Below are 15,644 nucleotides of genomic sequence, written 5' to 3' on the forward strand. Positions count from 1 at the left end.
GTGCTGGGACAACTGTTATCCATATGTAAACCCTTATCTTTTACCCTGCATAAAAATCAACTCTAAATGGGTAAAGACCTTGGAAATAGTACAGGAACTATGCAACTCCTAGAAGAAAACAGGGTCAACACTCCAGCATGTAGGCACAGGTAATGATTTTCTTAGTAGGACCCCTAGCACTCAGGAAATAATGTCAGGAGTCAATAAATGGGATTACATCAAATTCAAAAGCTTCTGCACAACAAAGAAAACAATTAGGAATGTGAAGAGAGAACCTACAGAATGGGAGAAAATCTTTGCTAGCTACTCTTCTAACAGAGGATTAATATTTGTATATATAAAGAACTGAAAAAAAAAAAAAATCAAATACCCCAGTTAATAAATGGGCAAATGAATTAGACACTTTTCAAAAGAAGAAATACAAATGGCCAACAAATACATGAAAAAAAATTTTCAACATCATTAGCAATTAGGGATTAGGGAAATGTAAATCAGAACTATACTGAGATTTATTTCATATCATACCAGTCAGAGTGAAAGTCATCAAGAATACAAATAATAATAAATACTGGAGAGGATGTTGAGAAAATGAAACACTCTTACACTGTTGGTGGGACTATAAATTAGTACAACCACTACAGAAGTCAGTATGGAGGTTCCTCAAAAGACTGTGTGTGGAACTACCATATGACCCAGCTACACCACCCCTTGGTATTTACCCTGAAGAATTAAGTACTACAGTGATACATGCATACTCATATTTATTGCAGCATACTTCACAATAGCCCAACTATGGAACCAAACTAGGTATCCATCAACAGATGAATGTATGAAGAAAATGTGCTGTATATATATATATACAATGGAGTTTTATTCAGCCAAAAAGAAGAATGAAATTATGTCATTTGCAGGAAAATGGGTAGAACTAGAGACCATTTTGTTAAGTGAAATAAGTCAAACTCTGAAAGGAGCATGTTTTTTCTCATATGTAGAAGCTATAGAGGAAAAAAGGAAAAGAAAGGTGGGGGCAGGTGTCATGAAAATCAAAGGGAGATTAGGAAAGGAAAGGACCACTAGGTGGGAGGTGGGGAGTGAGGGGGGAAGTGCTGGAGAATGATAATGGCCAAATTATATTGTTGCATTGTATACATGTATAGCTATGTAACAACAAATCCCATCATTATGTACAACTGTAATGTGTCAATTAAAAAAATAGAAAAAACCCTATTTCTTTGTCTTAAAAATGGGCACAGTAGCTGCTGATCACATTGTATTATAGTTCTGAAATCAGACAACCCTTTTTTACCTTAACGTCATATTGCTCATTTCCATTTGAGTTTTTCAATGTAGACATACATATTTGTGTTTCTGTGTACAATTTATCTGTTTGTTTAATAATCTGTCTGCCCAAGAACACACAGAGGTAGGGACCATGAATGCCTGGTGCCCACTACACTGTAGACACACTGTTGGTGTTTCCTGGAGTATATATGCAATGAACAAATGCTGATGGTTAAGTCACAAGGGAAGGGACCATGGGTAGTTGTCTCCTACCAACTGACCCTCACTGAAATGACCCTGGCTGCTAGGATGTAATTCCCATCTCTAGTATCCCAGTGAGGCTTATGAGGAGTTGTTAGATATTTTCAAGTCCTCTTTGACCCGTCTTCTTACATGCCCCTGGACCTTTCTGCAGCTCCTATCCCTTGCTAGACACAAGAAATTGTGGGGATTCTGTGCTTTTCTCTGTTCTATTTGGAAAGAGAACACAGGTCTTCTGCTCTGAGATCCTCCAACCTTGGAGTTCTCCTGCTAGCTCCCCTCTCAACCTGGCCTATAAAACATCAACTACTTTCAAGGGCTAATTTTCAATATTGAGGTTAGAATCAGTCTAGGTGTCTGTCAGCAGATGACTAGAGAAAGAAAACGTAGTATATATACACAATGTAATTTTATTCAGTCCAAAGAAGAACGAAATTTTGGGACTTGTAGGAAAATGGATGGATCTGAGAGTATCATGTTAAGCAAAATAAACCAGATTTAGAAAAGTGAGTGTGTGTTTTGTTTCATATTTGGGAAGCTAGAGGGGAAAAAAGGTGTGGGGAAAGGGAAGATGAATGAAAGTAGAAAGGACACCATTGAGGTAGAGGAAGGGGATGAATGGGAGAGAAGAAGGAATAAACAAGGGAGGTACTGGGGATTGAAACCAACCAAATTATGTCATATGCATGTACGAATATGCCACAAAAAACTCACTACTTTGTACAATTAATATGTACCACCACCACCAACAACAACAAAAATCTAGTTTTCTTATCTACTTTCTGACCCTCTTGCTTTCCCCTGATCTGGAGACTTCATTTTTTACCTGTGGGTAGGAAGGATTCTCATCTATTGGTTAACTGTTCCTCCAGGTTTTTTTTCTTTTAATACATTACATGGACTTTCCTTGGGATATTCAAAAGCTACAGATTTGATTTACATTTTCTATAGTGATTACCTCTTCCTCTGAGGCAGCAGTGTCTACTGCTGGTTGAACAGGGAAAATATGAATGAATACACTGGAATTTGGGAGAAAATAACCCATAGTTAATCTTTCAAAAGTATCAACTGGGCTAATTTTAAAGGAATAGAATTATCCCTGGTTATCCCAAATTTCCAAGTCAGTTTACTGCTGGTTCTAGAAAGAAAATGCATGCCACTTGAGAAAGAGAACAAGAGGCTTGCAAAATGAGTGAGTCTTTGAAGGTGCCTGTTTTTGCTGCTGTCATGAAGTTTCTCCTGAATAGTTGAGACTGACAAAAAAAAATGTCTGTCATGTTATTTAGGAGGGGTGACAGGCTGAGAATCACTGAACAAGTGACAAGTTGTCCTTGAATTGGTAAGCTTCCATGCTGTCTTTGGCTGATATGGATCTTGTATTGAGTGCTAATGCAGAGAGAGTTTCTTCTCTCAGTCTAGTGACACAATTTTAGGCAAGGAAGGTATGTTTCTGTGTCAGCTAGAGATGATTATAATAGATATCACCTGCCTTAATAACCCTAAGTACATCTGCGAAGTTGTGTGTAAATGAAATTTTATGCTTTATCATCAGGCTTCCAAACAGGGCTCAGCTAACTGCATGTAAAATCTCATGCTCCAGTGCACAATAGTTGGTGTTTGTAAGGAAAAATAAGTATCTTAAAGTTTTTTTATAGCATTTGTTCCTTCACAGCAAAAAAATATTGCAAGTTTGTGAAAGGATTTATATTATCATGCTTAACCACTGTGACTTTTACAACTGCATGCTACCTGGGGCACAGTAAATTACTGAAAAACCACTATGAAGCTTTGCCTGCTGTTTTGAAATCTTCAGAAATTATAGAAAAACATAGCTTCATATGTCATTTCAAGTCCTTTTGGGCTATCAACAGCCTGAGATGCCCTTCCTAATAACAGGTCATTGTTACCAAATTCTTTTTTTTTTAATTTTTTTAAATTGTAGATGGACAGAATGCCTTTATTTTGTTTATTTTTATATGGTGCTAAGGATTGAATCCAGTTCCTCACATGTGGTAGGCAAGCGCTCTGCCACTGAGCTACAGCCCCAACCCACCAAATTCTTGATAGAACAGTTTTTCTACAGAATATGTTACCAATCATGTATTTCTCTAGAATCTACTTCATTGTCAAGTAGAGACCTAATATAGTATTCAGTACCTAACAAAAAGGGGAACCAAATGTTACAACTTTCTAAATTGCAGTCATAAAGACACCAGTAAATGGCCAAGTGGACCTGAAGCTGATGAGTAGCCTAGTGCAGAACTACCTTTTCTGTTGCAATTGTACTTGCTCTTTGTGGAAGCAGCTAGTGCCTGTTGTTGGTTGTCTTTTAGGGATGGGATGAATTTGGAATGGAAAGACTAGGGAAAACATTTATAATGAGTAAGATGTTAGAGGACTCACATTTTAGAAACCTTTACTTAGCAATAGTCATTTTCCAGTAGAAGGGGAGAACAGAAATATAATAGCTTTCATTGGTGGGGGAATGGTTGTATGCTACTCACCCAACACTAAAGTAGCATAAGGGTACTTTTAAAGTTTTCCTGCTTATGCTCTCATTTTCTAGGACAGATTTCCTAACTTACAATTTTATGAAATTTTGTTGTTGTTTTTGGTCATAGGTTCTCACTGAGAAATGGGATGGGGGAAAGCTACAAAATAGTGTGCTGAGTGCAGTATCAAAGCTTCTAGGCCCTGAATCTGACAAGTAGCCAATTTTACCTAGGCTGTTACTTGAGGAAATTACTGTTCTTCCATGGTAAAACACGTTCCACAGTAAAACAAAAAAGGCTTGTTTGAATTAATGCAAATTGTATAGTGTAATCATATATTTAAGAATGGTAAGAGCCTACTTATGTGATTGGAACTGATATTTGGTTGAATAATCGATTTTAAAATGACATGATCAATTAAGATATCAATTTAAATCATAAGGTACATTTTATTTAATTTTTTAATGTACAGACAACATCTAATGTCCTCTGATTAGAGCTCCCTTCAACTTTTGGCATAAACCCTATCCATAATATATTAATTAAGTTTTCTACATTGATTTTCTATAATGTGAAATGAGAATTTAGCAATCTGTACTCAGAATACTAGATTTTTACATGTCTAACCAACTTTTTAGAACTGTTTTGTTGATTGACAGCAACTTTTTTCAACTTGTCAGTTAAGTTTTTTAGTAAGCATTTGATTCAGTTTTCCTATCAAAGTAAACCAATACTTCATTAATTTATATAAGTCATAAATTTATAATAGTAAGCACAGCTGGCATAATCAGACTTAGGTATAAACACAATGATTTGGGTAAGCACAGATCTCAACTGGAAGGGCAGATGTGCATAGGTGTGCCAGAGAGCCAACTAGCCATGGGCACTCCCTATGGCAAGGACAGGGGTGAGCACCCTTTATACATGCCTGGAGACTACTGGCTAATCTCTTAAGTTGGTTAAAGGGCCTTTAATTAAGAGGGTTTCTATTGTAAATACATTTACATTAATATGCATAGATAGTAGTTCTTTAAGAACATTTTTTCAAAATATTCTCTAATACAGGTCCTACAGAATTTATCATAATGAACAGCCAAAGCTCACTTATAATCAGCAGAATCTGTCTGCATACATAATTGGTGTTCCAAAGTGCTTTCCCCAGCAATCTAGTTTACACTCTGGTACTATAATTGATTTGTTCATCAGAATTTTTTTTCTTAGATGGGAATAGATAATGTTTTGGTCCACTTCTCATTGAATTTTTAAATTAATGATTTGGAGCTTTAATGAGCTATTCTTCTTTTTATACATGCTAGAGATCCTAAATACTCCTATCAGTATTTTCAGTTAAAATTTCTTTCTCCTAAATATGGGTAATAATAATAAAGCCTGATGTATAAAGAATAGTTTTAAATAGAACGTAAGTAGATATTGTTTTCTACTGATAGGTGTGTGTGTGTGTGTGTGTGTGTGTTTATACATATAGTCAGGAGACACAGAAAGATGCAGAGTGACACAGAAATGACAGGCAAAGAAAAAAGTCATACAGAGAGATAGTATTATATACATATATATATTTCTACTGTATAAATTCATATTTATATATATAAAATCTGATATATAATCAAATCTTATTATATTATTATATAAAATTATGTTTTATATATAGTATATATATTTATATATAATTATGCATAAATAATACATATATATGAATATAAGAGATAGTGGCAGAGACAGAGATAGAGAGAGAGAAAGAAATAGAAAAGCAGAGTAAAAGAGATGAGGACAGAAGTAAAACATAAAACAGAGAAACAGAGACCATGAGAGAGACCAAGTGAAACCAAACCATCTAGTGAGACAGAAGAAGGGCTACCCCAGCAATGTTGCTTAAGAGTAGCTCCATATCTGCCCTCTACAAAGCTGTATGTGTGCAGGTTAGAGACCATGAGGAGGCCAAGTCACTGTCCAGGACAGGGAAGCAGGCCTAGGGCCCACAGGAGACACAGAGTCATAATAGGCAACACTAGACCTATGAGTAGAACACAACTTGGGCATTAATTAGGTCACTTTGCACCACTTGCTCATATGTGTTAAATGTGTTTTCCAACTCTGAATGTATTTAAAATGTTTTGGCTGCAGAAAGGTACTAAAAGAAATCTCTGTTGGAGAGCTAAATCCAAATGAGACTGTGCAGGCCAATTTGGAAGCCCAGCTCCTTTCCAAGCTGGACCATCCAGCCATTGTCAAGTTCCATGCAAGTTTTGTGGAGCAAGATAATTTCTGCATTATCACGGAGTACTGTGAGGTGAGACTCTTCTTCTCTCTTGGAAATTTTGATAAAAATCTGTTGCATAGTCACAAACCTTATGTAAAGAAATATCTCAATGTCAGTTATCAAACTATAAGTTAAACTGCAAAGACTTGGAATCTCATATCTTACAACTAAGAATAATCATCTCAAAGTAACAGACAAAATTCATTTCTAATGAGTGTTTTTTCACCTTTTGGTAAACTCAGTCAGAATGAATATAATTTAAGGAGAAATACATGCAGAAGAATGCTTCAATATTTTTGGCCGGGGTCGGGTGGGGCAACAAACCTCCTTAGATGAACATTTAAATACCCTTACAGAGACCTGGACAGAGCAGAGATATATCTCCTGAAGTTTTGACTTCTAGTCTATGGCTTATTTTACCTAGTAGAAATTTGAAAATGCAAATAATCACCCCCATACTGCTGATATCCTTCATATATGTTGATTTGCAATTTATGGCTTCAGGTATTGGCAGTTTTCCCTGCCACTTTCTGTTCTTTCCAAGTAAAGGCTTTGCATTTTACTTAGCCCTGAGAAGGGGAAATTGTGTAGCTGTAGTGCAGATCCATTACTCCTGAGGGGTTAGGTCTGGGAGAGGTGACAAGGTTGGGTTAGGCAATAGAATATCTGAAGATGACTTACTCAAAAAGTATCTCCCAGCGCATTCTGGGAGCTAGGGTTAGCCAAATGCTTCTCGGGAAAATTTGGAACTATTTAGAATCAACTTAGCTCATCACTTGGGTGTTTCTGGGACCCCATAGAAATAATGTTGGGAAGAAAGAAGTACTTTAAAGAAGTCACGCTTGTTTGGGTCATAAAGTTTGGAAAACCACATACAATCTGAAAGTGCCAGGTATTTCAGAGGCAGGGGAAGGAAAAGAAGCTCAGAAGTAGAAATGGCAATGAAAACCAACCTTGCCAGCTTTACACATTAGCTGGTGTATCACCCAATATGAAACCAATAGCAAAATTTATCTGAATGAGTTTGAAACATTCCAAATCTTGACCATTTTCCCAGATCAGCCTTCCTGCGTGTTTACCCACTTAGATCTAGCCCCTCTTCTATATGGAGGAAAGTAGGGAAAATGAAGAAAACTAGGATCTTTAGATGTCATCTTCTCCTTTATCTAATGGACCCTTAAGAAAATCAATAGATGATGAAGTGTATTAGAGTGATGGTAGTATTGAACAGCTTCTCTGGCAATTATGGTACTAATCCATTCAAAACTACAGATATTTGCCTATGTACTGTACTATGATTCACTGGCTATAATTTAAGCATTTTCTTCTTTAGCCCCTTTAGTTATTAAAGTTCTTGCTTCAGCATCATGCTGCTCATGATGATTACTTCTACCTCCACTACTACTTTAGGCTCAGTTAGTCTTTCAAAGACTCTTTCCTGCCTGATCTTAAAATATTTTAAACTGTACTCAGCACTGTTCAGTGGAACTTACTGTGATGCTGAAAATGGTTTGTGTTTGTATTGTCTAACACTAGTCACTAGTCATACATGGCTTTTTAGGTCTTGAAGTTTGGTTAGTGCAATTGAGGTGTTGGATGGTAAATTTTATTCAATTTTAAATCATTTAAATTTAAATTACCCTGTGTAGCTAGTGGCTGACATATTGTACAGGTCTAGATAATATGTTATAATGTTCCCTGATTTTTTTCTATTTTAATGTAATTTTGAACTGCCAGACAAGTTATGAGGATAACATAATATACTCTTCTTCCAGATTCCCCAGTCATTATCATTTTTCCACATTTGCTTTATCATTCTATTTATTTATCTATATGCTCCATTTATCTACTTTTTCCTGAACCATTTGAGAATAAGTTTGTTATAGTTTGACTCTAGAATGCCCCCTGAAACCCCACGTATAAAAGCCTGTGTTACTATTAGGAGGTGGTAGAACCTTAGGAGGTGGGGGGTCTAGTAGAAATAAATTAGGTTATTTGGGGATTTTGGGATGCTGGTCTCCCTCCTCCTTTCTTTTCTTCCTGGCTGCCATGAGGAACAGCTTTGCTCCAAAAATGTTTCTCCCCACCATGATGCTCCATCTCACCACAGGCTCAAAAGCAATGAAGGCAGCTAACCATGGACTGAAATCTCTGAAACTGTGAGCAAAAATAAACCTTTCCTCCTTTAAGTTGATTTTCTTAAGTCTTTTGTCATAGTAATGGAAACCTGAGAAATACAAAGTTGCAGACATGAAGCCCCTGTGCCCCAAATAGTACTGTATCTTTTAAGGCTAGGGACCTTTTCTTCTATAACCACAGTATATAAGACATATATTAAAAACATGAGAAATTAACACAGAAACAATGTGAGTATGTAATTTGGTGGTTCTGAAAGTGGGATTCCAGAGTAGAAGCATCAACATAACCTGGGAACTTGTTAGAAATGCAAATTCTTGACTCTCCAGTCTTACTGAATCAGAAATTCTGAGGGTGAGGCTTGTCCGTCTGTGTTTTGACAAGTTCACCAGGTGAGTTTGAAATAAGCTGAAGTTTGAGAATCACCCATCTTATTCATAATCCCTATTCAGATTCAGCCCATTTGTTCCAATTATGTCCTTAGAAAGGACGTTTCTATAAAAATGGATTTTGTTGCCCAGGATCCAATCTGGAATCATCTGCTTTAATTTTAAAATGATGGTGGTTTCTATGGATTGAGCTGCTTTCCCAGTGGGGATGTTGCCATGGTGATGGCTGCAGGCTGCACTAGAAAACAGCTGTGGGGCTTTCAGGGCTCTCTGTGTCCCTGAGCTGTCAGTCTGCCACTTCCCAGGCTTCTAAGCAATGATGTGTGCAGATTGCTCCACTCTCTTTAACAGAGATATTTCTCAATTTCAGACACAAATTTACTCTTAACTTACACAGTCCTGGCATTATCTTCTTTTTTTTATTAAGGTAAAATAATACTACAGGAAATTGTAGGTGGCCAAACTTGCACCTTATAAAATATTGTTATCCACCAGTGAAATGGATATTTTTATCTCCAAGTTCCCTTATGTAAAATTTAATTTTGGACCTTTAAAGACTGAAACATGTTAATGCATTCATGAGACCTCTACATCTACTACCCTCCTTTGGAGACATCACCTCGTATTATGTGTGTAAAAAAGGAAATGACCAAACTCTCACAATTCGTCAAGATTAACCACATCTTTGGTGGGATATAGTTCCTAAACTACCAAAGTGGCAAAATATTTCAGATATCATTATTTTCTGTTTTCCTCCACATAGGGAGGAATCGTAATTACTTTTTGTCCCCTGACCTTCCTCCATGGCTTCATACCTCTTCATCTCTGCTTAGGCCATTTCCTATCCCAGTGTCCTTCCTTCTAGCCCTACATCTTCAAGTTCTACCCAGCATCCCAGGCCCAGTGTAAATTCCAATTCCTCCTCTCCTGTAACCAAAGGTTCCCATAAGCAAAGTTCTTCTCCCACAAACAAAAGTTCCCATAATCTTCTGACTGGAAATCATTCTCCATCACCATGTCCCCAACTCTCAGCATTTTTATCTTGTATGCTTAATACAACATGCATCATATAAACCATTTCAGACTCTCAACATGTGAGATTGACCTTTTCCTGATTGATTTTTCTATCACATCATGGTCCTACATAGTGAACCACAAAGAAGTTAGAACTCAAGACCTTTCCCTCTTTTTTAAAAATTAATTCTCCACCATTTTGCTTCTAGATGCCTCCTACCTCATTTCTGTAAAACACTGGTGAAAAAAAGATATAATATTGGATGTTTCAGTCTGTCATACATATCAAAACTAGTTTGTCCTACTTATTTGGCTGGTACACCCAACAATATACCAAACTAGAGATCTGTCAAATATAGTTTGAAGGTCTTTCATTTGGGTAAGGATAAGGCATCCCCAGAATCCTGGGCATTATATTAGTAGACACAACAGAGATTAGGAGATACCACATATATTCAGAAGAGAAGGGCGTGGTGGTGGGAAGAACATATGGTATTGGGGCAAAAAGCAGTAAAGTTTGGACTTTTCTGTTGCCTGTCTGGTGATATTAACATTGCTAAACAAAGTTATATCAATGCACTAGTAGTTAGGAACATTGTCTATACATAAGAATCGCCTGGAGAACTTTGAAAAATCCTTAAGTCCAAGACACACCTCCAGAAAATCTGATTTAATTACTGTGGTGCATGGCTCAGCCAACAGGAGTGTTGAAATCTCTCCAGATGATTCTGATTTGCAACCAGGGTTGAGAACTGCAAAAAAGAGAAAATGGGTATTGTGGAAACAGAGTCACAAAAGAAAACTGTGTCAATGTTTAAGGACCACTGAGCAAAGATGACACCCAGATCTGAGTCTAGGCAATTCTGCCTCTGGTTCTGGGTGCAGTTTCATCATTAAGTCATCTAACTTGTTGCTGTTGTTCATAAAAATTATCCAAGTCATTCTCCTTGCACCCTGAGCAACCGTCTAGTTCCAATTTGACCTCTGATACATGCCTTTTCTAGCAGAAGGATATACTTCCTAAACTGACATGAGTTCCTTGTTGCCTTGGCAATTCTAGTTCTCATTGTAAATTAGTTTTCTGGATTATTTTTTGGTTCCTTCTGAATTTGAAGTTCACAGGGGCAGTAGTAATCAAGAGTCCTTCCAAAAGCCATTACTAAGCCCCAATTCTGTGTCAGATATAATTCCTACACATAGTGTGGGGTGACAGACATAATACAGTAACATTTCTTTAATGAACTTTTCTGGTAGGCTAAATGAGTCATTTATATCAGTGGTTAAAATATAAGGGGGAATTTGGTATCATGGAAAGGGTGTGATTGAAGCACTGTTGGAGTTAATAGAGAAAGAAATGACTTCTGATTGCAGGGGCTAGCATATTATATTTGAATTTGAAGTATGAGAAGATTTAGTCAACTGGTATGGGGCAAGGACTTGCAATTAAGGGGAACCATGTGATAAAAGTGTCAGAGGTAGAAAAGCATGGGATGTGATTTGGGAACCTAATATGTCACCTTTTTAAAAAGCATTTTATTGATGTGTTCTCATTATACATAACAGTGAGATTAATTGTGATATATATTTATATATGCACATCTTCTTTCCCTCTGCTTCTTCCTCCCCTGATTCCTTTCTCTACTACTGGTTTCTCTTCTATTTTCATTAGATCACTTTTATTTCCATTTCGTTTTCTTTTCAACCTCTGCATATGAGAGAAAACATATGACCCTTGAATTTCTGAGTCTGGCATATCTAATTTAGCATGATGTTCTCAAGTTCCATCCATTTTCCTGTAAATGACATCATTTTATTCTTCATGACCAAGTAAAACTCCATTGTGTATATATGCCACATTTACTTTATCTATTCATCTGTTGATAGATTCCTAGAATGGTCCCATAACTTGGCTATTGTGAATTGCACTGCTAAACACATGAATATGCATGTATTGCTCTAGGATGCTGACTTTATTCTTTTGGGATAAATACTAAGGAGTGGTATAGTTGGACCATATGATGATTCCATTTCTAATCTTTTTAGGAATGCCATACTGATCTCCATAGTGGTTTTACTGATTTATAATCCTACAAAAGTATATGTGTTTCTTCCCTACCCTCCACATTTTTGTGAGCACTTATTATTTCTCACATTCTTAATGATTGCCATTTTAACTGGAGTGAGATGAAATCTTAATATAGTTTTGATTTGCATTTCCCTGATGACTAAGGATATTGAACATTTTTTCATGTATTTCTTGGCCATTTGTACTTATTCTTTTGATAAATGTCTGCTTAGATCATTTGCCCATTTATTGACTGGGTTATTTGTTGGTGTTAAGTTTTTTGAGTTCTTTATGTATTCTGGATATTAATCCCCCATCAGAATAGCTAGTAAATATTTTCTCCCATTCTGTAGGTTCCCTGTTTCCTTTGCTATACACAAGCTTTTACATTTGCTGCCATCTCATTTATTCATTTATGGTTTTATTTTCTGAACTTCAGGAATCCTATTAAGGAAGTTGTTTCCTGCACCTATATGTCAGAATGTTGACCTCATGTTTTCTGCTAGCAGTTGCAGTGATATGGGCCTAATTCTCAGGTCATTAATCCACTTTGAGTTTAATTCTTCTACATGGGGGCTACACAGTTCTTCTAGCACCATTTGCTTAAAAGACTATCTTTTCTTCAACAAATGTTTTTGGTACCTTTGTCAAGGATCAGATAACTGTATCTGAAATGGAATAGATGACACATTCTTTTGGTCTGTTTTTATGCTACTAGCATGCAGTTTTTGTTACTACAGCTTTGAAGTATAATTTGAAGTCTGGAGTTACGATGCCTCCAGCATTGCTCTTATTGCTCAGAATTGCTTTGGTTGTTCTGGGTCTTTTATTCTTTTATATGATTTTAGGACTGTTTAGTTCTGTGAAGAATGTCATTAGTATTTTGATGAGGATTACATTGAATGTGTATATTGCTTTTGGTGTATGGCCATTTTAACAATATTAATTATGCCTCCCCAAGAACTTGGGAGGTCTTTCCATCTTCTAGTGTCTTCTTTGTTTTCTTTCATCAGTGTTCTATAATTTTCATTGTAGAGGTCTTTTATCTCTTTGGTTAAATTTATTCCTAAGTATTTTTTGAGGCTATTGTAAATGGATTTGTTTTCCTGGTTTGTTTTTCAGCAGATTCATTATTGATGTAAAGAAAAGCTAATGACATATATATGTTGATTTTTTTTGGGTAAATTTTTAAAATTGTATTGGAAAACAAATTTACAACTTGGAATGGATTTGAGGCAAATCGTGCCATAAGTGGATTTTCTTTAAGTGGTTAAACAAAGTTTAAAAGGCAAGTAACAATAAAAGAAAATGTTTCTGGTATAAGACCAGCAGTACAAAAAAATAGTGTACGAGTACCTGGATAATATACCCGTTTTGCAATAGTGCAACTTTTAATTATATATTGTTGACTGTCCATAGTCCACACAGAGTTACAACTCCACACTTCAACAACAACATGCTAACAATTCCTAAAGGAAACTACTTTTTAAAAAAGGCATAATCCAGATGTTCCCTCATTTGACCAACTCCATCTAAAGTTTGGATGTGCTGAAGGGCTTAGATATATCCAGAGTAAGCCACATGCAACATGTTACTCGATCAATTTTCTAAAATAAGGACAATGACAGGAAGATAAGGGAAGAAAACATGGAGGAATGAAGTCCTAATAATATTATACATGCATATTTTTTGACTGTAGGGGGAAACATTTTACAGATAAGTTTCAAACAAAGAAAAGGCAAATAAACAATTTTGTACAAGAAATTTAACACATTCTGTACAATGTCTTCACTTTGCTGTCATCATTTGTACAAACTCTTCATAGTTTACTTGACCATCACCATCAATATCTGCTTCCCTGATCACTCATCAACCTCTTAATCTGTTAACTTCTCTCCAAGGTTTGTCATCACATGGTGAAGCTCTGTTGTACTAATATAGCCATTGCCATCCTTATCAAGCACACAGAATGCTTCTCTGATTTCTTCTTCACTGTCTGTGTCTTTCATTTTTCTTGCCATTATTGTCAGAAATTCAGGGCAGTCAATTGTGCCGTTACCATCAGATCTACTTCATTAATCATGTCCTGTAACACTGCTTCTGTGGGATTCTGCCTAAGAGACCTCATTACAGTTCCCAATTCCTTTGTTGTTATAGTTCCATCACCATCCTTGTCAAATAGTGAAAAAGCTTCTTTGAATTTTGCAATCTGCTCTTCAGTCAGTTGGTCAGCCATGCTGCTAGTGCTACTGGTTTCCAAGATGCGACCGCACAACCACTCAGCTCACTTGCTCCACTTGGACTGTTGATTTTTTTTTTTTTATCCTGCTACTTTTCTGAATTTATCAGCTCTAGAAATCATCTGGTGGAGTTTTTTGAATACTCCAAGTATAAGATCATATTTTCTGTGAACAGCAATAATTTGCTTCCTTCCTTTTCCATATGTGTCTCTTTTAGTTCTTGCCTAATTGCTCTTGCTAGAATTTCAAGTACTATATTAAAAATGAGTGGTAAGAGCAGATATGCTTGTTCTGTTCCTTATTTCAGAGGAAATGTTTTCAGTTTTTCCCTGTTCAGTACAATGTTGGCTTTGGATTTATCATGTATAATCTTTTATGGCTTTTAAGTAAGCTTTTTCTATCCCTAATTTCTTCAATGTTTTTAACATGAATGGATGCGAGCTATTCTTAAAACTTTTTCTGTATCTTTTGAGATGATCATATGATTTTTGTCCTTAATTCCATTTATGTGATGGATCAACATTTATTGATTTGAACCAATCTTGGTACTAACAACTTGATCATGATGTACAACCTTCTTAATATATTTTTGAATATGAATTGCTAATAGTTTGTTAAGAATTTCTGCATCTGTGTTCATCAGAGCTGTTAACTTGTAATTTTCTTTCCACAATGTTTCCTTATTTGGTTTTGGTATCGGGGTGATACTGGGTTTGTAGAATGAATTTGGGAGTGTTCCCTTTTCATATTTTATGGAACATTTTGAGAATTGATTCTTCTTTAAAGAATAATTTGAGTATTAGTTCTTTTTTAAAGGTCTGGTAGAATTCAGCTGGAAATCCATTTGGTCCTAGATTTTTCTTTGTTGGAAAACTTTTTATTGTTGCTTTAGTCTCATTGATTATTATTGGGTCTGATTAAGGTTTCTGTATTCCTTTGGTTCCATTTTTGTAGGTCGTATGTGTCTAGAAATTTGTCCATTTCTTCTGGATTTTCTAAATTATTGGCTTGCAGGTTTTCAAAATAGACCCTGATGATCCTCTGGATTTCAAAAATATCTGTGATAACATCTCCTTTTTCATTTCTAAATTTGTTGATCTGTGTCTTCTCTGGCTTGTCAATCTTGTATATTTCATTGATCCTTTTTATTATTTTTATTCTCTATTTCATTATTTTTGGCTCTTAATTATTTTCTTCCTTCTACTGATCTTGAAATTGTTTTCTCCCCCCCTAGGACCTTGAGATATATTATTAGAGTGTTTATTTGGTATCTTACTTTTTATGTAGGCACTCATTGCTGTAAACTTCCCTCTTTTAGAACTACTTTCATACCATGACTGATGTGTTGTTTTTCTTTTCTCATTTGATTCTAGGATATTTAAAAATGTCTCCCCTTACTTTATCTATGATTAATTCATCATTCAAAAGTATATTGTTCAATTTCCAAATGTTTATGTAATTTCTATGATTTTTCTTGCCATTTATTTC

General features: G+C 35.9%; 1 protein-coding gene and 1 pseudogene across 11 annotated transcripts in view; one reads left to right on the forward strand and one right to left on the reverse strand.

The window, feature by feature from the left end:
* The window catches only part of NEK11 (NIMA related kinase 11), a 349,893-nt gene that overhangs the window by 79,343 nt on the left and 254,906 nt on the right, over nucleotides 1–15,644 (forward strand). For all 10 annotated transcript variants that reach the window (XM_079101293.1, XM_079101289.1, XM_079101291.1 and 7 more), the window contains one exon: nucleotides 6,177–6,342. In XM_079101293.1, coding sequence (XP_078957419.1) covers nucleotides 6,177–6,342 — 166 coding nt within the window. The remainder of the gene's footprint in view (nucleotides 1–6,176; nucleotides 6,343–15,644) is intronic.
* On the reverse strand, nucleotides 12,627–14,266 carry LOC306638156 (calmodulin-like; annotated as a pseudogene). Its single transcript has one exon. The product of its transcript is annotated as a calmodulin-like (transcript).

Source organism: Sciurus vulgaris (genome assembly GCF_902686455.1).
Source record: "Sciurus vulgaris genome assembly, chromosome: 10".
In the NCBI taxonomy this organism is placed as follows: Eukaryota; Metazoa; Chordata; class Mammalia; order Rodentia; family Sciuridae; genus Sciurus; species Sciurus vulgaris.